The 25465-nt window shown below is 31.0% G+C and overlaps 2 protein-coding genes across 2 annotated transcripts; both read right to left on the bottom strand.

Annotated features, from left to right (window-relative positions):
- Positions 1 to 8600: 8600 nt before the first annotated feature.
- LOC130820979 (protein trichome birefringence-like 42) lies at positions 8601 to 11192 on the bottom strand. Its single transcript, XM_057686565.1, has 4 exons — positions 10449 to 11192; positions 9933 to 10107; positions 9662 to 9846; positions 8601 to 9368 (listed from the first exon to the last, which is right to left on the bottom strand). The coding sequence occupies exons 1-4, from the start codon at positions 11039 to 11041 to the stop codon at positions 8855 to 8857; spliced, it is 1467 nt and encodes a 488-aa protein (XP_057542548.1). The 5' UTR covers positions 11042 to 11192; the 3' UTR covers positions 8601 to 8854.
- Positions 11193 to 19899: 8707 nt separating this feature from the next.
- On the bottom strand, positions 19900 to 23990 carry LOC130822438 (F-box/kelch-repeat protein At3g23880-like). Its single transcript, XM_057687659.1, has 2 exons — positions 22633 to 23990; positions 19900 to 20245 (listed from the first exon to the last, which is right to left on the bottom strand). Exons 1-2 carry the CDS (start codon positions 23859 to 23861, stop codon positions 20233 to 20235), a joined length of 1242 nt encoding a protein of 413 aa, XP_057543642.1. The 5' UTR covers positions 23862 to 23990; the 3' UTR covers positions 19900 to 20232.
- Between the last annotated feature and the right edge of the window lie 1475 nt (positions 23991 to 25465).

The raw sequence follows: 25465 nt of genomic DNA, 5'->3' as shown, positions 1-25465 counted from the left end.
GTGATTTTTTGAACCTGACAACAGTATTTTTTAAATTAAATCAACCTGATAGCAATTTTTTTAAATGAAATTTAATGGGTTGGGCTCTTGAGAGACCGCCTTTGAGCCGTCTTTTTTAATAAAATTTAATGGGTTGGACTCTTGAGAGACCGTCTTTGAGCCGTTTCTAAGAAAGACGGTGTCTCAAGAGACTGCCTGTTCAAGTAAAATTGTATAAATAATCCTACCTTCTCTCATACGCTTTGAATGATTTTATATACAGATTAGTTTTTAATAATCTTACCTTTGTAACACATTTTCTCATAGCATACCCTCAATTTTAAAAACCTTCTATAGCATGTTACCCTTATAAAAATAGGAAAAATATATTGTCTTCAATAATCTCACCTTTAGATTATTTTTTAATAATCCATCCTTTACGAAAAATTTGCTCGTGTCATACCCTCAAACCTTTCATCTATTATAACTAGTTATTTTGTTAACAAAAAAAATAAAATGGAAATAGCACTCCCCATGTTCCCTACCTACTCCACCACCTCTACCCCACCCAGCCCCCCAGCCCCTACTCCTTCCCCAGTCACCTCCCCCACCGTGCAACCTTTGTGCAAGTAAGCTTCTAACTTTTTATCTATTATAAGTTTGACTAAAAATCAATTCAGATTAAGTCGGTATTAGTCGGATCGAGTTTAATTTCATGCATAATTCAGGTCAAATATGCCTCGGTTCGGTCACTATTAGATTTTAGCAATCTCGGCTAAGAGTTATATATATGTTGGTTATAAAAATTAGTTGCCGGTTCAAAATCAATTTTCAAATGTTTAGTTATCAATCGGTTTATGTGCAATTTTGGTTCAAGTACTATCAATTCGTTAACCTAAAAAATAGCATATTTTGGGGTTAGATAATCTTAGATTTCAATTCAAGTTTTCAGATGGAATCACATTTCAACAACTCTAAATGGGTTGTTCCTAAGGTAGTGGAAGTTGTTGTGGTGACAATTATAATAGGGTAGCATGATATGGGTGAGGGTCGAGGGTGTGTAGGAAGTCGTGGATGGGAGAGGGGGTTGGGCAGTGGTGTTGGAGTTAGGCCAAGGTGGAGGAAGGGTAGGAAAGGGTTATAATAGGTAAAAGGGTTTGAGAGTATGTCACGAGTAGATGAGTAAAATGTGAGATTATTTAGGAGTATTCACAACATATAAGAATGTGTTTCAAATGTTAAATTGTTATAAAAATAATCCAAAGGTAGGAATATTCACAATAGATGAGCGAAAGGTGAGATTATTTGGAATTATTCAAACGATTTTATGTGATTCGGATAAACTAGATATGCAGAATTCGAATAATCGATTTACCCCAGATCAAATATCGGATATCCCATTTAATAAAAATTCTTTTTGAATTGTTTTGCACTTTTGTACACATAAACATATATTCTTTCTTTAATCAAAATTAATTTTATAGTTTGAAAAACAATTATTTTTTTATTTTATTTTTTGAAGTGATAAATCATTTTGGCAATAAGGTTAGACATTCAAAAGCAAAATTTATTAATAATTGATAAGTTATGTAACTTAGTTGTAGTTGAGAATTGTAAATATTAGTATCTATAAAAACCAAACAAATATTTTATTCACACAAATCTAGAAAAAAGTTGAAATGGAATACCCAAATATTCAATTTCACTAAAATTTCAATACAGATCTGGTATCTACTATCCGATATGAGTTATTTGGTTTCAAAAACTGAATATTTCAAATTAGATAATTATACACACCCCTAATACAAGCTACTTTGACAGAATATTAAAGCAAATCTGTACCACACAATTGCGAGAAAAATTAACAAACAGAAGCTTTGGGTATGTAATTAGTGGGCATAACTAAACCATGTGATTGCCGATCTCATAGTTAGTATACATAATTGATTTTACAAGCTAGATCTCTGTTCTCCGACGAATACAGATCAGATCTTTTTACAAGTCCGCAATATTTGAATGTCTCATTTAACTTGTTTATTTTTCATTTTAATTTATTTTAATAAATTTATTTTATTTTTAATTTTAGCTATATCTATATTATTTTTTATTTTTATATTATCTCTTGTTTTCAAATATCTAACCGCTCTAACTCATTGTATCCAATTTTCTTGTCTCCAAAGCAAAACAATAAAGCTATTGAATTGGGACATAGGAGTACCTTTGGTTTTCCCTGATCCGACTCAATCCGATCATGTGTGCCTTCTCCGAAAGTCTCTTTATGGTCTAAAGCAGACCCCTCGAGCTTGGTATCAACGGATTGCTGATTTTGTGACTACCATAGGTTTTCATAATAGCATTTCTGATAACTCTTTATTTGTTTATTGTCATGGGCCCGATATTGCTTATCTTCTTTTGTATGTGGATGATATTATACTCACTGCTTCTTCTGATCTTCTCCATCAGTCTATTAAATCTAAATTAAATTCGAAGTTTGCTATGAAGGACTTGGATCCTCTCAGTTAATTCTTGGGTATCGTTGTTTCTTGTACTCCTATAGGTTTATTTCTCTCTCAAAACAAATATGCTGCTGAAATTTTGGATAAAGCTGGCATGTCTCAATGCAAACATGCTCCTATTCCTGTTACTACATTCAGCAAACTTTGTGCTGATGCTAGGTCTCCATATGATAATCCTAGCTTGTATCGCAGCTTAGCTAGAGCCTTACGGTATCTAATTTTCACCCCTCCGAATATTTCTTATGTCGTTCAACAAATGTGCTTATTTATGCATGATCCTCGAGTTGAACATATGGCTGTTCTTCATAGAATTCTTCGATACATCCAAGGGACTCTTGACCATGGACTACAGCTATACAAGTCCCCAGTTTCTTCTCTCTTATCCTATACCGATGCTGATTGGGGCGGTTGTCTTGACACCCGCTGTTCCACTTTCGGTTACTGTGTTTTCCTCAGTGACAATTTGATCTCTTGGTTTGCAAAGCGCCAACCTACGGTCTCTAAGTCTAGTGTCGAAGCTGAGTATTGTGGTGTTGCTAATGTTGTTTTCTAAAACTTGTTGGATTCGTAACTTGCTTCTTGAGCTTAATTGTCCTATTCCCACGGCCACTCTTGTTTATTGTGACAATGTTAGCGTTGTTTATTTGTTGGGTAATTCCGTTCATCATCAACGCACTAAGCATATTAAAATGGACATTCCTTTTGTTCGTGAAAAGGTTCTGCGTGGTGATGTTCGGGTTCTTCATGTCCATCTCGATATCAAATTGTCGATATCTTTACCAAGGGTCGGCCTCAAGTTCTTTTTGATGATTTTTGATCCAATCTCAGCGTTCGCAAACCTCTCGATTCAACTGCAGTGGTGTAATAGAATAAAATATTGTGCATATCTTGTAAATCTTTATATTTTGGTAGTTATTTTGTAATTAGCCAGTTTTCTTACTCTTCAAGATTACTCTTATAGTTAGTTTCCTTGCTCTCCAAGATTACTCTTGTATTTATTCTCTCATTTTGAATGAAATGAAAACCAATCATTTTACCAATTCTATCATGGTATTAGAGCCAACGTGATGACAAGAGGTCACGGATTCGAATCTCAATCACCCCTCATTTAAAGTGGAATATTTAGCGCCAGGTATGAGGAAAGCATGTGCTGCATCCATACTTCTAGCCTAAAGGGCTCTCGTATGAGAGGCGTATTAGAGTATATAAGATATCCTGGGGCCTCAACTATAAGCTTAAGCTTTCGGTTGAGTTAGTTCCTTAACAATGACACTATTACTTTTACTTTCTATAATATTTATTTTATTTTTAAATTATTTCAATATTTTAAACTATTCTCTCCAATTCACTAATAATGTCTTATTTGCTTTTTAGACACTATTCATCTCTTACACTTAATTTATATTTTATTATTAATCTATAAGTTAAAACATAGTCAAGTGAGATCTTATTTAATTCGTCTCAAAACAAGGATTATCCATATCAAGTTTTCATAATTTTTAATTATGTATGGTTAGAGATATTAAGAATTGAACAAATATATTGGACAGAGTGTATAAAGCAAATAAAATATTACTACTATATTAGATTAGAGGTAGTATTATATTCAATTTTTATTTTCCATATTAAAAACAAATAAGACTATTTAGTGGGATTAAGTTTATTGAACCGACTCATTGACCATCATTTATAAGACGTCTGAGCATTTAAGAATACTAATGCCGTATAGCAAATTCGGAAATCGTCTCCCCACTGGCTACTAGCAGACTAGCACTAGTATACTAATTACTACCATCAGATTTTGGAAGAATAAAATCCATGAGTTGGATTGGCTGATGCATCATGGCTAACATCCTGCTTATGCGGATCAATGTTTCCTTTTTTTATTTGTTTTGGATTTTCTATGTACAAAATTAATTGCACCTTTCTGATCAAATTGAGTCGGTCTTCCGTCTTAATCAATTATCTTAGTTTTTAATCAATTGTCTTAATTCTAATTTTTGATTTGTATTATAAAATTTTTCAATGAGGCAAATTTATTATAACGAATTCCAATTGAAAAATAAAGCAAATTGAGTGAAGTAAAAGAGTATATCGTAACACTCCTCTTTCTCTCACCATTATACTACCTCATATTCTAATCAATATGCTGTTTGTTTTGTGATGCTCTTATCAATCACTCTTAGTTGTATTTTCAATTTTTAAGGTAAAGCATAATTAAATAAAATTTTATTTAATTCGTCTTAATGTAAATTTTATTTAAATTAAATCTTTTAATTTTTAACGTAGCATAATAAGAGATATTCGAGACTAAAATATTGCATACAAGTTTGCAAAACCAATCGAAACATTTGATTGTGAGAGTAACATTTAAATATCATCAATCTCACTTATTATCATTAGCAAATTTAACAATTTGTAGTGTTATGAATGAAGAACAAACACATTTTACGAATGTAATAAAAAAAAAAATTCAATTGTACGTAAAAACTAATGCAATAAAAGGACATAGGAGTAAGTTTAACGTGTTCACGATGGAGAGGGGAATAAAGTCTGAAAAGTCAGAGCTCGTTAATTAAGAGCATTGAAAATGTAAACATTATTAAGACTTAAGAGCAAAATAATTTAATTAGCCCGTAAGGGCCGTAACCAGTGGACGAGACTCGAGAGCACATGCGGTATTGATTTTTTTATATAAAAATTTTTGGAAATAATTTAATTTTTTACTCTTATACCGTAAAAAATATCACTTTTGAATTATTATATAAAATATAATTTTTATTATATTTTTGCTTTCAGCATATTTATTGATTTAAATTATTATAGGTCTAGGGCCGTTTCTGAAGGTAGTTTTGAAATGTAATCGTCCAAGGCCCCAAATTGAGTCCATCCTTATTACTTAAAATCAGTTTTTTAATTATATTTTTGTACTTTATTATTATATGATCTTAAATGCATATATTTATATTACATTGATGTGATAGAAAAAAAGAAATTATATGATGTATAGTTGGAGAAAAAACAGAATTTTTACTTATCTAAGGGTCCATTTTTATTTTCGCTTAGGGCCTAAAAATATCAGGAATGACACTGCACAGGTCTATAACCCTCCTCACCTCTCAAACTAGATATGTTGAAAGCAAATACATATTAAAAATAAAATTATTAAAAAATATTCAATAAATGAAATTATCTATAGCGGATGAGTGAAAATTTAAGTTATTTTCGAAAATTTTTGCATTTTGTATTAGGTCTCCTAATATTTAGACTTTCGTCCTACGATGAAGACGTCCTACCGGAATTAATTATAACTGCTTCTCGACCGCTGTCGGAGTACAGCTATTTCTCGCTAACGTGCCTCTAAAATATTAATGGATCTTTAGTCTAAATCTTATTACTAATTTATGATATGCTAAGGAATCATTATGCAAGTTGATAGTATAATATCGGCCTTTTTAAATGTGATTATAAATTTAAATCTGTTCAAAATAAAGTATTTCTAAAGTTTTAGATTTTCTTAAAAAAGTTTTCATTTGTTATTTTGAATTGTTTTATTTGTTGTTTCTATAAAAAATTTTCAATTCATATCACTAATTTTAAACAAAAATAACTTTCTTTATCATCATTGTAATACATCTTAATAATGCTTACAGTCCCTATATATCTGTCACTAACTTTATTTTAATATTTTTATATTCTTTATAGTTCTTAAATGTTTCCACTTACTTTATAAAAGTATTTTATATTAGTTATTGTCTCTATATTTTTTCACTAGCCTCCTTTTAATACATTTTTAATATTTATATCTTTACTTTTTTATCAAATTTATTATTTAATAAAATAATATACTTCAATCTAATATCTAAGAGATTATATTTTTCTTAAACAACCGGAGAAAGTAATAATTAGTGCGAATTAGTTTATACTTTAATTCGGTGCATATTTCTTTTAGTTGACTAACGAGAAACATATGAAGGATTGATACAAGAGCACCATGAAGTAATAACTATTACTGAACTTGTATTTGCCATCCATTCCAATAGGGTAAACATTAACGGAAAATCTTTTTTCATTATTTTGGAACAAATTTTTAGCTTTGACAACTAACAATAATATAATATTCTTTTAATATTTTACTTTAATAATTGCTTTCTTAGTTTGAATTTTATTTTTCTCATAAATATTTATGCATAATACAAGTATGATCTTAAATATGTTATAATTATTGATCTTATGTGGAAAAACCAAGTAAAAAATGTACCAATGTGTTATAGTAACCCCCGTCCCATAAAATTTTGTCTAAGTTTCGCCATTTTTCGTATTACTAGGGACTTATAGGCAGATTTACACTTAAATTTAGGTAGCATGTGCTATCCATGATTTTTGTTTATATTTAGTTTTAACATTTTCCAATTTTAGGAGTTAGGCTTTTTTTTATTCCTTTTTATATCTTGGGATTATTTTATTAATCTGCTTGTATAGGTCGATTTGGAATAATAAATTTTTGTAAGTTGTTACTTTTACAAATAAAACTCTATCAAATTTTATAATTTTTAATTATTTACTTCAAAAAATCAATGCTAACTGTGATTTTAAATCTAATGAATCCGCCATTAACTAAAGTAATAAGAAAAGCCCACAATTATCATATTTTTACAATTATTGAAACAAGAATACATTTGCCCTTACGCGTTTTGAAATCATACAAATTTATATGGCAAAAGCTGACAAACGCCCATTTACAAGAATAATAAGACGTTTGAAGGAGTAGTTAAGTACAAATTATACTTGGAATTTTATAAAATAATTAATAATTAAAATTATTTTGAGCAAATGAATAATACTTGAGATTATCATCGTCTATTTTTACTATTAACAAACATCTCGAAGACCTCCATTATTAGCAAGATACAATTTATTTATATATTACAAATAGGCGTACAAGAAAAAGTCTTGCGAACAATTTAGGGGCTTGCTTTGAATAAAAGTCATGTTAAACAAATATTATGGATGACATATATGCTCACAAAGTCGTTGTTTTTAATTTCTTCTTTCAATTAATTACAATTAAAATCACAAATTATTTATTTATCTATATATTTTGACCTCTCGAGTAACTCAGAAAACTTTGACCCTTGGGTAAGGAAGGACTCAAAGGGTAATTGCAATATTTTGTTTTAAGTCTTGATATATTTTTTTTCTGCTTAAATTTTCATTTCACCTAAAATCACTCTATCTTTTTGGGGTGCTAATAAATGAGAATGGATTTTATAAATCATAACAAATCTAGAAAATAAAATAATAAGTATGACCTTTCATATGTGATTCGTCCAAGTAAAATAATATTGAAATATCATGTGATTATGCATATCAAGAAAAATCAATTTCATTTGTGATTATAATTAATTCATACTTTCTTTATTTCTTTTATTTTGGAACTATACAAAATGAATGAAATTTAATGAAAAGATAAATTGGAATTTGGGTTGGAGAATAGAGAGACTAAAAATAAGTTGAGGATAGAAATAAATGGTTATAATGAAGAGATAGTATAAGTTTGTGTTTGAGATTAAAAAATGAGAGTGGGACAATTGTCAAAATTTAATAAGACATATTAAAATGAAAAGTTGCGCAAAATGAGAGGAATAAAAAAAATATAAGTTAATGAATAGAAACCAAAGTTGAAAAATCCTTGGAAATCAAACAAATATAGGCCATAAACAACTTTCTAAATATAAAAAACCCATAATACTTGTGATAAATTAAGAAAAAAAAGTACTTTCCATGTTTTCAAATGTTTTTTTCATTTATTTTTTTCGCAGATTATAATACAAATTTTAAAATTAAATAATTTTAATTGTGAGTTTTTAAAAATTCTAAAAAGTTAATATTTAGAAAGTATATATTAAGACGAATCTAACAAGATTCCACATGAATATGTTTTTTCTTATAAATCGATGAGAAATTGTAGTCAAAATTTGACACTAAAATTCGTAAATTGAATTTAAGAAGAATATATAAAACAATTATACTAAGAAGAGGACAATAGTTTTTGTAGAAACAATTAAAGTTTATTGAATAGGCCAAAAGAATACTACAATAGTGACACAAATATTTCAAATATTGTAATAGCATTGATCAAATTATTTAGATCATAAAAAAAATGACAAGTGTTGTTGTTTCATAAAAGGCAAAGGAGTAGTTAGCGAGCTGAATCATAGCTTGCGCTGCTGTGCGATTACCACTTCCACTATCACTACCACCTTTCTACTTAATGTATTTTTCTTTTACCCACAAAAAGAAAAAAATAAAATAAAATAAAATAAATAAAAAGTAAAACAAGGGTTATTAGTTAAGTGCTAAGAACTAAAATTATCAACATTAGCATCAAAGAAAAGTAAAGCATACAATAATCTATTCCACGTATCTGGCAATCCAGGTAGACACCAATGACTACAATCGGCATAACCTGCTAAATTATCTTCAAATTTTTTGATTAGAACTTTCCATTGACTACTCCTATATATTGATGGATGAGCATCCCTTCTATATTGAGACAATTTGCTGATATTTAAGTATTTTACGGGTATTTTCTTAATTCCCTGTATCACCCTTTGGATTACCTCTACCAATGTATCCGAATGGTGGGCTTGTGTTATGTAGGAGTCATCTGTTATAGGTTGTGTTGCATTATAGCACCAGTCTTGTGATGTTTGGTGCACTGCTGAAAGACTCCTGAAAAACACATTTGTTTTTCTAGGATCAATATTCTTCTTCTTCATCCATTTTGCCCATGTTGTCATTGCTCGTTCGTATGCTAACTCAATTGGCATTTCCTTCACTAGTTTTCCCTCGTATTCAAACACATCCCATCTGCAAATTTGTGCTAAAAATTTGAGTTTTTTTGCATATTTATAAATCCGAAATGAAGCTTACATTAAAATTCTTATTTACACCAGTTATAATGATAATTAGCGACATATCTTGAAACCTCAACTATCAGCCTAAACTTTTTGTTGGTATCAAAGCCCAAGCCCACCACTCCTTGCACATGGAATCATCAAAATCGTATGCTGATGGTTGGGTCACCAAAATGTTATATACTCTATCAATTCAAACATAAAAACTTACACCGAGAATAGACTAAGAAGAGTTTAGAAACTTACGACTTCATTTTGCCCCCATGAAGCCACCAATGTCCTGAATTGAACACCATAACATCAGCCCCTAACCACTCCATAGAATTTTGTGAAAGCTTGTCGAGCACCAGAACTTTTTTACCACTCACATGCTTTTCAACAAATTCCACTAGAAAAGGACTCCAATAAAACTCAACTGTACAATTATATTCCTGTAAAAAGTGATTAATTAACTATCAACAATCAAACTTGGTGTAATTATTTGTATATATAATTACTGTTAATCCTGATTAATTACCTTGGCTTTCAAAACTTTATAAACTGGATTTACAGCTTGAACTTCAACAGTAGATGATGGAATGGAGGAATACAAAAGACATGCTAATGACTCCCACATATTTCTGTTTAGTGAATCCCCTGCTAAAATCACTCTCTTGTTTCTTAGCCTCTCTAGCATATATGTTCCATTAAACCTAACACAAGAAAAATATCCTGTTAGTTCATGTAAAACACCCCTTATTATTTCAATGGTTGCGCATATCTAATCCTCTATAACTCTACTTACGTGGGTGCCATTTTATGACATGGGACTATGAAATTTTGTGTAGTTCATGTAATAACCGATAAATTTATTATTGGGTTTGTACATTATATTACAAGACCAATAGAATATGAGATTTGGTATTAGGAGGATTAACCCATCAAATATATATGTTAGTTAACATCTCTCTAATTCTTCGATGTGGACTATATGGATAATGTTCCAATAAAAACATTAAAACTAGAAAGTAGAAGTAAATACAATAGTACTTACACTGGTATATCACAGTCCCTAGCTTCCCACCTCCAATTCTCATACTTAAAATCCGGTCTTCCATTTTTTCGACAACTCATCTTCTCCTCAATAAAAGGACACCGAACTGAATCATACCCAGGATCTTCTTCTGGTTTGTACACCCATTTCCCTTCAAATATATCACATTTCTTTTCACTCTTTTTCTCTGATTCCTCTACTGAAATATTCAAATTCATTGCATCAGTGTCAAAACTATCAGCACTGTCCTGCAAAACAGGCTCGGCAACAGTACTTGAATTAGCTGCATCAGTCTCACCCAAATCATCAGCAGGACCCTGCAGAACAGGCTTGGCCGCGGTGCTAGAATTAGCTGCACCGGCCTCACCCAAATCGTCAGCACGGTCCTGCAGAATTGGGTTGGCTGCTGGACTAGCATTAGCTGCATCAATGTGACCCAATAATGGAGTCAAGTCTACGACCGAATTTGGTGCAGCTAATAAGTTAGTATATGGGTGTGTTTGATAGGCTAAAAGAAGCAGCAGGAAGAAGCCAGCAAAGCTTCCAGCAGCAAAATACTTCCATGTATCATTTACAGACGAAGTAAGCTCCATAACTAAAGGCTAAACAGATTCCTTTGTGCCTTAATTTAGTATTATGTTATGGTTAAGTAGCTAAAATGGGTCAATATTGTATGCTATAATGCTACAGTCACATGCATATGCTTAAGCATGTGATGAGGTGATAAAGTAAATAAGTTCAGACATTATGCTAAGCTGTTTATGCATCTGTTTTTATTTTACTTTATTTTTAAATTTAATTTATTTTATTTTTTTCACATGAAGCTGATGCACCTAGTTGTGGAAAAATAACCTTTATTTTTACGAAAAAGCAAACTGGAAGACTTGGGTATGATTTTAATATTGGTTAGTTGGTTACTAGCTACTTACCAGTATTATACCTTGAAGAACATGAAATTGCTAACTTGACTATCCACTTTAGACTTTAGATTCCTCGTTATCCATTTCTCCGCCCTTCAGTAATTATCTTATTCAATATCGCGCTGCCGCTTATTCCCTCTCTCTAGTTTGAGTTTTAATTTAATGGGAAATTGTCATTGAAATTTATGTGTTTTGACTTTTTATTAATGTTACGTCTAGGTTTTTTTTTATAAGGGCATGTTTAGATTTGAGGTAATAAAATAAAGTCAAACTAATAATAAAAATGTATTTAAAATAGTTGAGATAGTTTTAAAAAAGGTAAAATAAGCATAAAATAAAAATAATGAAGGAAAAATAAGATGATTTCTCCTATTGTGGAGGTAATAAATTCCTCCACGCTCCCCTCGGATAAATATTTGTTCTATAAAATTAAAAGTTCCCTTTATTTTTCATCACTTTGCAACTATTTTTTCACCTTTACAACAATCAAATTTCACTAAAATTTTATTTATCAACTTCATTTTCTTACTTTAATTTATTTTCACCCTCTTAAATATTTACACTCAATCCAAATATACCCTAAATGGTACCATTATATTATTGAGCGTCTTGCAACCATAATTTTTTTAAATTTTTTCCGTCCAAAATCGTTCAAAACCGTTTAACTTCTTTTTATGTTTTAAATTGAAAAATAAAAGAAAAGGACAAAAAAGTTAAATTCACACAATTTAGTGGACCGGCTTTATGAAACAAGTAGAGGTGTTCATTCGGGTAATCGGGTCGGTTTCGAACGGGTGTCATTCGATTCGGTTGTATTTCAGATCGGTTATATTTCGAATGCGTGTTGCGACGGGTCATACTCGGGTCGGGTCGGTTAGTCACGGTTCGGTTGAAGATCGGTTATTCGAGCTATCGGGTTAGCATCAGTTCGGTGTCGGTTGAAGTTCGTGTCGAGTTTCAATCGGTCTCGGGTTGTCATCGGTTAATATTTGATTCGGTTTTACCGGATTCAGATCGGGTTCGGGTATTTTTCAAGTAGAATTCGGCTACAAATTGCGAATTACTAATTACTATTGATCGAGTTAGTATCAGATAAAGTTGTTAGTCATTTTTTAATTGATGATAAGGTTCATTTATTTAATGCAAAATAGTGAAAATGCAAATCAATTAGTGATCATTATTACATTGTTACTTTTGCTTGTTTGACCGAAAATTAAAATTATAAAGTTCTATCAATTTTCATATAATTTGATTAAAAGTAGTTAATAAACATTGACCATTGATTATTAACTCTAAATATATGAAACCATGTATTTATAAAATTTATTTTATTAAAATATTTATGATTTTATTAGAATAACTAATAAGATGATTGAATATGAGTCAATCATACTTCTATGTAAAATATTGGCTCCAGTTTACAGCAGTTCGATCTAAACTTCGTACGGGTTAAGTCGGTTTTAGTCGGATCGAGTTTGGTTTTGAGCATGATTCAGGTCGGATATTACTGGGGTCGGTCACTATTAAGTTCGGGTAATCTCGGTTAATAGTTACGTGTCGGTTAGAAAAATCGGTTACAGCTCGGGTTCAGTTTTCTCATTTTCGGTTGTCGACCGGTTCGGGTATAGCTTCGGGTCGGCTAATATTAGTTCGATAAACCTGAAAAAGGAACACATTTTCGGATCGGTTTACTTTCGATTTCGGATCGAATTTTCGGGTCGGGTCACTTTTAAACAGCTCTAGAAACAAGACATTCACTTAGTGCAAAAATCCCCAATTAATCACTGTGATTTGTAAATCACCACTAAAACAAAAAGAATAATAATAAAATAAACAAAATCAAAAAAGATAAATTAAAATAATAAAACTCTCATCCTATTAAATCCTAGCATATAGGAGTGATTTGTTAATCTCACCAATAGCCCTAATTTAGTGAGCCTAATCGTTTTCTGTCACCTGAGGACCACTTCTCATGCACGTGTCAATCCTCGCCAAAATTAAAAGGCTGTGAGTGATTTCAAATATTTGCAATTTGTAATTGAATTATTTCATTAAAAAAATTTAAGAAATTATTATATTTTTTTATTTTAGTCCATCTTTTAAACATTTCTAATTAAGTAGTGTTTTCTCTGTTTTTTTTAAAAATTTTTAGTAACATATTATTTTCTATTTCCTCTCACTTTTAATTAAATCCACAACAATATATACTAAAACATATTAATTTTTTAATACTTGTAATAATTATTATTCTACAATCCCTATGAAAAAAGTAACTTTAATATTGGCATCTACGCCTTGGTAGGTAACTGATATTTAGGTGAGTTAGTTTTTAGCTTATTTTTATTGGTCAACTAATAAGTAGACATAAAACTTCTAGTTGATAAATTGTTTTATACCTTAGTTAAAAAATTGATGTTTGAACCGTAATAAAGATTAACTTATACAATTAACTTGAAAATCACGGTTATATATTTTAGTGATTTAGAATCTTTTCTTTTATTCTATAATAGAATTTAATTTTCACCACTTATAGTTCGTAAAAATTTATCATCTTCATCATTTTAACTGTAGAAATTCTTTAACCTACTTACAATTAAAATTTTTTTGTTCAACTAACTCAAAATTCCACAAAAGTAAGTTGAAAATCACCAAGATTGAATGTATGAAGTCTTGTGACAAACAAATTACACTATCAATGATATCGATGTTTGTAGAAGATAATAATGCAATAAAATGACACAAGGATTTAAAGAGGTTCACTCAATTAAGACTAAGTCCTCCGGTGTGTAGTATCTTTTATATTTTCAAAGGAGTTCAAACAACTCTCAAATATGGAGAATTACAATAGAGAAGAGATATTAGACTAGTGTTTGGCTTGGGCGTATTTTATGGATGATTTGATGAGCAAATGAGACCTCTTATTTATAGAGGATATACATTAATGATAATACATAATTATGACTAAGAATAAATGGCATATAAAACAGTTTCAAGGACTTCAACAACCGAAGAAAAGGAATCCAAGGATGCTCACCACCATGTGCTCGTTCGAGCTGCCTTATGCAGCAACTTATGTCTTCAGTTTATTGAAGTGCTCGTTCGAGCTGTTTGGGGCTCGTTCGAGCATGGCATACTGAGACTACTGATGACGGTACAACTTGTTCTTGACAAAGCTTGACTCTTACACACCTCTTGAACTTCTCATTTATTCATCATGTTTGATTATCATCATTATTCTCATGTGTTTAAGTCACACCTTAATTCCCTCATAACTTCAAGAATTAATCCACACTTAAACACTATCATCAATCACATACTTAACTCACCCATCATAAATCCTTTATAGAATTCCATCTCTATGCACCCACTAATTCATAAAATTTATTTGATGCACTCAAGTCACATCAACATTAACATAAGTAAATGTGTTGGTTAGCTAAATTAACCAATGAAACTGGTCAATGCTGATCAATTTTATATTGAATTGACAGAGATTAAAAAATCCTAAATATTAATGGTTATTTGTAAATAATCACAAAAAAACTAAATATATAATACTAAATTAAATAAAATAAGAAAAATAAAAAAATAAAATCTCAAAAGTCTTTCTATTTGGGCTCATAAAAATAATTTACTAGTTTCTTAAATACCTATTATTAACTATACGCATAGTGTAAAAATGCGATAACGGTTCCGATCGCGGTAATCGAACACTGATGCGGTAATGAGAGTGATGCGGTTATCATAGCGCCTAAATATCGGTCGAAACCATAAGATATCTGTTAGTGAGATCCAAAATGCGGTTTTTTTATATCTTTACAATACGGGAAATATCAGTTCGTTTATTTTGAAAACCTTTACAATGCTGCCGATTCAATGCGATATAATATGGCCTTATTTTACATCAAATAACAGCAGCGACATTAGTAAAATCCAAACTTGTTTTACATCAAAGTTGAAGTGGCAGTTTTTATCATGGACTCTTGACTGAGATAGTCTAAGTAAATAACAATTATTTATAATATTGACAAATCACCCTTATATGAAAAAATGTAATAAGGTATGGCTTTTAGAATTTTAATTTATTTCTCTTTGTTTTATTTATTTTATTAGTATTTATTTTGTTCTTTTCTGATGATTTAAAAATCAAAGCTATTAATTAGGTATTTCTGATATTTCTTAACTCAATTTTTAGGTGAGCAAAAATTATAAACAATAACGGTTATTTGCAAATAATTACAAAAAGACTAAATCCATACTATTAAAATAAACAAAATAAGAAAAAAGATGAAATAAATTCTCAAAATATCCTTTCTTAAATAATCGTCATTTACTTATGTATTCTCGCAGTTAATACCCTAATACTCCTTAAAATATACTCCTTTCTATTCACCATATGTGTCGCATTTGATTTTTCATCAACTTTAAAATAGTTAAACGAGACCATATGCGTAGGAGAGAGAATTCAATTCATATTGGTGTTTAACACATGCGAAGGAAAGATAGTCCACTTTATAGTTAAATGGGACCACATGTGTAGGAGAGAGAGTCCATTTATGATTTTTTTATTAAAAAAATAAAAAAAATAAAAAAAAATAAAAAAAAAAACCAAAAAACTAAAATAGAAATGAGAAATTTGAAAAGACTTGACTAATTATAGAATTAATTAAAAGAATTGAAAATTTTCATGTGTCATTATATCATCCTCACAAAGTTTTGCGACATTGAACCATTAAATTGATATATTTATTGTCATATATAGTAAATAAGGTAAAGTGAATTTTATTGTTCCGGAGGGGAAAGGAAAACCAGATATATAAATGTCTTAGTTTTATGCGACTTTAACTTGCTTTTTACATATATTTTGGTAGGATGGGATGATTCAGCTCATGACTCTCATATTTTACTTTGCTATTAGCGGTCTGAGATTGAAAATTTCAAAACTCCCTAAAAGGTCGTTAATAATTACAATAATAATATTAAGTACAAATATAATGCAATATTTTTAATTAAATTCATTTGTTATGTCGGTGATAAACGATATCCTTGAAAAACGGGATATTTGACACCTTATAATGAACTACTATTTAGCCTTGGTATTTGTTCCATTTGCAAATTCCACGCTCGTAAATGTATTGATTCAATGCTTACTATATATTACTATCTATTTATAATAAAATTAAACTCATCTACTATTAAAAATCTCACATTTGAATTACTTTTTAATATTCTAATTTTTATTATATATTAGCCCACAATATATCATACTACTAATAATAAGTAATAATAGATATGTTGCTAACTAATATTCTATATGTGAGATTATTCACATCATATGAGCAAAAAATTATATTATTAATATCAATTTTTCCAAAAAAATAAAAAAAATTTAATATTGATAAAATCTACATTAAAAAGAATTAAATAAAATTCCACTAAACTATGCTTTAACTTATATAGTAAGAATCAAATACAAATTAAAAATCATCGATAAATAATGTCAAATCTCATACGGGACAAATAGCAAAGATGGGAGAGAGTATTATTTCATCGATTTTCAATTTTAAAATAAGACAATAAAATAAGTAATTTAAAAAATATATAAACCAAATAAAAGAGAGAATAATTTTGTTAAGATTAAATTAAAAAAATATGAGACTAAAGCTAAACCTCAAAAATGTAGCAAAGTTAAATCAACATATAATCTTGTTAAAATTAAATTAGAAATCCAATGTTAATATTACTACATTTAAAATAAGGGTTATCAGTTATCACTTGTCACTGATCAGCTTCTAACAACTTTTTTTCTTTAAAATTTCAAAAAAAAAAAAGGATTTAAAATGGATAACTATTTAACTTTTTTTCTTTTCTTTAAGCTCCAATAAGGCCATTAATGATATTTGTACAGATGTACCCCCAGAGGGTTAAATTCGACTGGGATTGTCAATTCTTGGTAAACAATCACGCATTGAATACAATGAAATTCCAGTTAATAACGTATTATAAAAAAAATTTTACAACATGGATTTGTATGGCAAATAGATACAAATAGCCAAATACTATCGAACAGCGGACCATTATTAAACTAAGTTAAAAATTAGCTTAATAACTATCCGTTGTTACAAATAGCCAAATTATTAAGATGACTTTTGACTCGGTATAATAATCGTCCGCTGTTAGTAAAAACGAACAATGACATTCTTAAGGTTAGAGAAAATGGCGCTTTGACAAATATTTTGGTTTTGGGTGATTATTACTCAATACTTCAATTTATAACGTGGATTTGTTTGGCAAACAAGATTACATGGCCTTGCAAAACTCAAGGAAGGAACTACAAAGAAAAATGTAGCAAAACCCGTGGGTAGGAGGGAGTAGTTCTTTGCTATCACTAATTGAGGTTAGGTTGTGTACATGCAAACTTTAAACGCTGCTTCAATAAGAGTCACTTGATATCATTAGGGTAATAAAATGCTCGTGGATCCGTATTTGCAACCAAATCCCACCTGAAGTATCTCACTTTCCAGTTTGGAAACATCAACCTTCTATCATGCCTAACACATACACGCCGCCACCCCTCCACCCCCCCCCCCCCCCCCCCCTCCCAAAAAAAAAAAATTAATATTGAGAAAAAATAGAAGGGACATAACCTAATCCTTTAGGTATCCATGAACAAGCATCACACTCCAGGTAGAAAACTTGACCAATAAACAAAACTCAATCTAACAATGACCCAACCAGTCATACGAAACCCATTAATGGTTTGAATCCATATCTTCAAAAATTGTCCCTTATCTCTTTTCACGCTATTGTTAAGGTGAAGTGGTGACCTATAACATAAAGCAATCAATATGAAAAAAAAAAAAAAAAATACCTACAGCGAAGTTCCTCAAGTTCAGCATCTATTAGAGCTTCAAAATCAGTTTACTTGTCTAGGTGATTTCAATCGATCTGAAAGCCCATTAGTCCCAAATCTTCTTCCTCAAGCAGGAACCATAACGGTGCAACTTTCAAGAATTCATTGAGCTAACACACAGTCTGCCTCTATACATCCATCAACGAAAAAATCAGCAATCACAGTGCAATCTTATAAATTTACTTTGCCACTTAGTCCTAATCATCAGAACAGGAATCATTGAATGACAGTTTACGAAAATCACAGTATTTAGAGATTAAATTATCATTGACTGCTGATTCAGCTGTTGGTGAACATGAAATTGGCAGACATTCTCTATTTGTATTTATAGAAAGTGGAAAAAAACTACTAGACTCCTTCAAATGGGCATAATTCTATTCGTGTGGTCACTTGATAAAACTGCTAGACATTCTCTATTTGTATTTATTTCAAAGAATTCCTTGCTGCTAAAGGACAGATAAACTCTGAAGATTATACTTTCTGCACTTAAAGAGGATAAGTCCGTAGCTAAACTACAGACAGATGATAATTATCAGAAGTATGAAAACCATTCTGCAGTAGCTTCTGTTACTACATATATTGCTAATTCCTAACCTTTCTATCAACTAATGGAGTGACGCTCTCATGTTTGCAAATGAAGCCACTACTAAGCAACTAAGAGACCTTACTAATTCTCTAACCGCTCAATCCTAGAATAATAAATGAAATAAGAAGCTCTTAAGGAAACAAATTCTCCTAAGCACAACATGACGCTCACCCCTTCATCTACTCGAAGCCCCACTGGCAAAAGCCAGTTTAAACTCCATACGCAACATTTGTTGATCTAATTTTTCAAAAATAAAAGAAAAAAATAAAATTGTTGGTGGCACTCGTATTTATCATGATTATCATAATGAAATTGTTGGTAACAACCATATCTATCATGACTATAACTTCAAATTTCTAGTTTATCCAGTAGCCTCAACGTTTTGGGATTATTAATACCTAAAACAATATTGAGAGAGACACTCACTGGAGGAATAGAAACGAGATCTTCATTATTGAGCTCTTCAATTCCATGCTACGAAATTTTTTTACGTCCTAAAGATCATTGAGCTCTTCAATTTCATGTTTCAAATTTTTCTTTATGTCCTCATGAACAACGAGAACACTAAGCTCCTTTTTCTTACAAAAACTCCCTAATCCACTTTTGTCACAACATAAGCATAATCCATTGTCCTTTTTCTCCTGGAATTTCCAATTAATTAACCTCCAGATGTTGTGTTTATGGCTTTTGCTAGGGTATGAATTAAGGCACACGAAACATGCCCAATTTAGCCTCAATTTTACCCGCGCAATCAATGGATTGTATCTTGACATGTACGGACTCCTTGATTGATTGAAGTTCGTTTCATATTGCTCAAAGTGAGCAATATGTGTTGGTGGCTTGGTGCCATAGATTAGTATGCCCAAATACCAATGTAATACTGCAGATTTTTGTGAAAATCAAAAGAAGAGAAAGATGAGAATGGAAGCAAGCAATAGAAGAGATCTGAAGAATGGGATGAGAATCAAAAAAAGAAGGTAAGAATTAAAAGAATAGAAGGTAACAGTGGCAAAATTTGAGGGGAATTTCAGATTTTGTACCATGTAATTGAATGAGCAAAGAACTCATCAAAGAGTTTCTTCTAGTAACTCACACTCCAAATGTGTAAATACACTGATTTGTAATATCAAGTATAGTTCTAACTTTCATATTCTCTTCATTATATATACAGAAGGTGTTGTTTGCTCAAGCAATTAATGAAAAAACAAACATACGAAACTTTTTTGTAACAAGTTCTTAGAGAGAATGTTGCTAAAACTGAAATGGGAAATTCCCGACTTAGCTTTTCACCCATTGCAACGACCATACGGTTATTTGCTCAAATGCCCCCTTTCTGTGTAATTGTATTTCAGGCCGGCCCATCACTCAGAATAGCTTCCTGTGCATTTACATTCATAACAGAAGATTCAGACAATGTCTTGTGCATAAGTAAATTCAATAAATATTACAGCTAGTAGGAAGCGCACGTACTGAAGGTTTATGATCAAGTAGCTGATAAAAGGTCTATAATTAAATCGAATTGACATTTTTGAATTCACCTTTTCACATTTTACAGTTTTGCTAATTGTAGTTTAACTTGTATTTCTACTGTTTCTACTCAATATTAGCCAACAGTGTCTTGAGTTGCAACCCTTTCCATGAAGTAAAAGGCAACACTCATAGACCTCTCGTTTTCACGATCACACGTGCTATAAAATATTCCATCCGTCCCTAAAAGATTGCGACACCAACAATTGACACAAGCATTGAGAAATTGGTAGGGACTATTAAATGAACAATCGATGGACTGTAGATAAACCATTGATTGCATGAAAATAAATGAAAGTAGCAATGGAAAACATAAAAACTGAGTTTCTAAACTAAGAACTCAAAACTAGAACATTCGGGCATAAAAACATAAATTAAGACTTAATAAAAAAAAAAATCTGAAATTAACTAACCTATTTATACTAATGACTATTTTAGGGGACAAAATCCCCAAACAGTAACTGATTTCTAATAATAAAAATAAAGATAAAACAAATTAAATGAAGTAGTGGAGAGAAACCGTCAGCACGTGTTCCAGGAGCTACACCGACTCCGCGGCCAATTGTATGACCAAGAAGCCGTACAATAAGTGCAAATAATTGCACTTATCAAGCTCTCCCATGCTTAACATTGGCTCGTCCTCGAGCAAATCAAGGTGAGAAGGTGAAAATCACGATTAAGACACGGTCTCCAATCCACTTCTTGTACTTCCCTTTCCTAAACTTCACTAATTCCCTAGTGTTTGCCAAAGGTCTAAATATATCCAAAGCACTAATCCCCTTCATCTGGCTAACACTAACACAACACAAAAGAAATAACAGTACAAAACAAAGAAGTACCCCAAATCCCTACACTTCAACCTTCTTATATCTCCTAAAGAACATAAAAAAGAAAAATACTTATACTTATTTTTCTAATGGTGAATTACTCAAATATCTTCCTTATAGCTCCCACATCTTATGTCGCCAACTCCAAGTACAAATGAGATGCAAAAAAATTAAAAATCTCTGTTTATATCTCATTTTGCTCAGGAACTCATTTTGGGTTTTTGCCTAACCACTCATTAACTTTTCCAATTCTCACTTGCTCACCCACTCATGTCGCTCTTTTTCCTAGGTTGCCCTCTCAAGTTTTCAACCTAGTCGAGCTTTTCTCTTTTCAATATATTTTTTTCTTTTATCTTTTTCTTTCCCTTTTTCAATGAATAACATGTACACACTCAGTTACAAAAATTAAAGATACAATGTAAATAAAAGCTAAGTTCATACAAAACTATAAGATAGAAAACATGAATAAAGAAGCAATGAGTTCCCCCATGCTTGCTTTTCATGGTGGGTAGCATGAGGGTGTTCAGCAACCCCTTACAAATATAGGGTCTTCAGTAACCATTGATAAATCAGTTAAAGTATAATGACAGTGAATGAAGCCTAACTAATGAAACACCAATGTTGTACTAGGATAACACCATCAATTACAATATTATCTCTTATAATATGAAACACTGACTCTACTTATGACTCCTCAAAAATAAGAGGCTTCCTATGTTAATCTCCAAAAGAAAGCATTACTATACTAGGAAAGCAATAAAATCTACAGCTAACAGGTGTAGACTCACCCCATGCTTATCAAAAGCATTGTCCACAATGCTTAACATCATAGCATTTGTTTTTATGGCACAATTGTAGAGTGGCTTTCACGGTAGATGTCTTGATTGAGTTAGTTCAAAAACCTTAACGATATGGCAGGTCAATATACGATGTTGTGAACATATTCTGCACTAAGGGGAAGGCTATATATGTAGATAAATTGTTATCATTTGCAAGAGCTAATGTTGGTGCAAGTATTATAACTCATATCTTCCAAAAATGCAGAGAAAAGCAATGTGTATCCTTGTGAGGTAATTAATAAACCAAACATGCTATTACTCACAACTTACATACACTAATAGGCACTGTGTGCCATCTGTTAGGTATTCGAATAGATAACTTGTATTTTGCCTTGTTTGTTATGTTAGTTTGAGATTAGAAAGGATCCTTGCTTCTAAAACGCAAACAGGTGAATGAATACAAGTTTCATATCTTAAGTTAGCATATTGAGTAGTCATAACATTCAACAAGACTTCAATATGTTAGCAAAGCATAAAAACCATGGAAACCATTCAACTTATCAGAATACACAAACTCTGAGATCAAGCTAACAATATACTATATATAATACCATTACAATTTTTAAGAATACCTGTATTCACGAGCTGTTAACCTCTTCTTCACTTTCTTCTTCAAAGGACGACATTTTAGAGCTCGATTTTTAAAGTTAAATAAGACTAGGCTTTGGATATACGTATGCACATAATTTGGATTTAGGATAGGAAGGGCAAGGTTCTTGAGTTTAAAATTGCTTGGATCCCATGAAATCCAATTTCCAACAGAAGTTGACACCACAATTTTACCATTTTCAGCAACTATTGTACCTAAAATTGTACCCACATTGTCTCCTAAATGAAACTCAAGAAGCTTTTTCCATGACTCATGAACACCATACTCCTCCATCACCCACACATTATTCTCATCACCCTTACTCGAAACCGCAAGCTTATCCTCATCTAACTTCACTGAGAACAAAACAGCAGTTGAAAAGGGATTTGGCAAAAAGATTTCACTCAATTCCTCAGTAGCCAAATTAAAAGCCAAAATAGTTTTGACAACAACATTATTATCAATTATCTTCTTCACTACCCAATGAATTACCCCATTTACATGGACCCCTCGACACTCGACAAGAAACTTGCCACCCTCAATACATGAAACAACGTTCTTCCAATCACTTTTGCTAAGGCTACAAAAATCAAAATGAAGAAAAGTAATATTCTTCTCCATTTCCCACTTACAAATTATCCTAACAACTTTATATTCCTTTGAAATTGAATCAAACCCAAATCCAAAACTACAATTCCCATTTTGAACCCTAAAAGGTGCGATTGGAAGGGGGAGATTAAACCCTTTTCGAATTGAAGGGTTCCATAAAATCAAAGGATCAAAACCACGGGGTAAATCAGCATACAAACAAATAATCCCATTACAACAACCGACAATTAAACTTACATTCCCAATAGGGGAATGAATTTCAGACCAATTTTCTAAAGGTTCATCAAGATTATGCAAGAAATAGTGAAATTGTGTACTATATAGAGTTGTGATACCATTTTTAGAGGTCGGATCAGATTGATGGGATAAATGAGTAGAAATAAAAGATGGGTTTGTAATAAGAGAGTACCAGGACTTACAAACAGACATGAATCGAACAAGAGATGTGACTGGTAATCGTTTGAGGATTTCGATTAGCAAATCGGGGGGTAGATTGTGATCTAGTTTTGAACGGTTCTTCCTGTGATAAACACGGAGAGAAACAGAAGGATTCTTGATCTCATTACTCAGTACAACGATCTCATTTTTATCTTCATCTGCCATGAAAACAAGCTCAAGAGGAAGGATAACAAATTTGAAACTGTTGTTGGAACACCGATTGAAAACAAATAGGAGTAGATGAACAGAGGATAAGGGGCGAAGTACTCCATCTCGCCTATCAAGATTGCCATTTTTAATCTTTTCTTGCTAAATTTATCTTATTTTTATTTTTCCGTCATATACTCAATTTATTTTGGGAAATTCCACGTAACTTCAAATTTTGGATTTTCCACCTATTAATCAAAACTTTTAAAAAATTCACGCGGTAATTCTGAGATTTTACTAAATTGTTTGACCTTTTTGCACATAAAGCGTTAGCAAACGTTAATTTCGAAGCTTTAAGGTTGTTGCACGCCTATTTATGCGACTCATTTCAAATGCCATTAGTTTTAACCTTCTCCCTTAAACATAAACCCTGACTCTAGTATGTTTCATCCAAATCATATGTTTTCACCAAAATCCAAAGATGGTAGAGTTTTATCTTCTACGGACAAAGTTGAGACTTGTGGCATTTTTGAAATAGTGAGTCGCATAAACAGGCGTACAACTACCTTAAAGCTTCAAAATTAACGTTTGCTAACGTTTTATGTGCAAAAAGTCACGGTGGAACAATCTAGTAAACTTCAGGATTACCGCGTGGATTTTTTTAAAGTTTTGGTTACGACGTGAAAAACACAAAACCTCAGAATTACCACGTGGAATTTCCCTTTTGATTTTTAACTTTCATAAGTACATTGTTCCATATTGAATATATCTAAATTTTACCGATTTATTTTTTGTTGACTGAAATTAATTTATTGATCAAAACTGAATTTTATTAATTAAAATTGATTTTTAGTGATTGAAATAGATTTTTATTTATAGAGATGTATTGATAAAACTATATTTACATATTATAACTAGTTTTACTAATTGTAACTGATTATAAATAATTTTTGCTGATTAAAAAACAGATTTTTACTTATTAAAATTGATTTTACTAATTACTGAGCCTTAATTTTTTTTTATTTTTCATACTTTTTCATAAAATATGTAGTATATTATTTATTTTTTTCAAATTGAGATGGTAGAAAATAGAAATGAATGAAAAAGAAGTCTTCATATAGACGACTATTTTAACTGATATATGAATATTCATGTAATCGGAGCAAGAACCAAATTTTTCATATATGGTCGCAAGCATTGTCGTCGAACTTTCGAGCAGTCCACGATAGCGTGTTGTGTATGCAGTTTAATGAGACATTATCTTTATCTGATTTGATTGTTTATAATAAGCTTTATAATTTAGTTGATGAGAGTAGTTGGGGTGTGATTATATGCAAGTGAGAGAGAAAGGCTTGTCTTGTACCCTGCGTGACTCCACTATTAAGTTTGTAAGTTTTAGAGGGATCTATTTTGTTTTTGTTTGGATAATAATAATAATAATAATAATAATAATAATGTTTTTTGGAAGGAATTTGAAGAGATTTGATTGCCATAATTTTATTAATTGACATATCTCTTAAAAATTAGAAAGATTTATAAATAAAATGACCTTTCCCTCTTAATTAATAGACAAGGAAATCTTTTCTTATGAGCAAATACTCTTTTGTTATAGAAGAACTAAA

Source organism: Amaranthus tricolor, chromosome 1, assembly GCF_026212465.1.
Source record: "Amaranthus tricolor cultivar Red isolate AtriRed21 chromosome 1, ASM2621246v1, whole genome shotgun sequence".
NCBI classification, from domain to species: Eukaryota; Viridiplantae; Streptophyta; class Magnoliopsida; order Caryophyllales; family Amaranthaceae; genus Amaranthus; species Amaranthus tricolor.
This window is presented reverse-complemented; position numbering and strand designations above follow the sequence as displayed.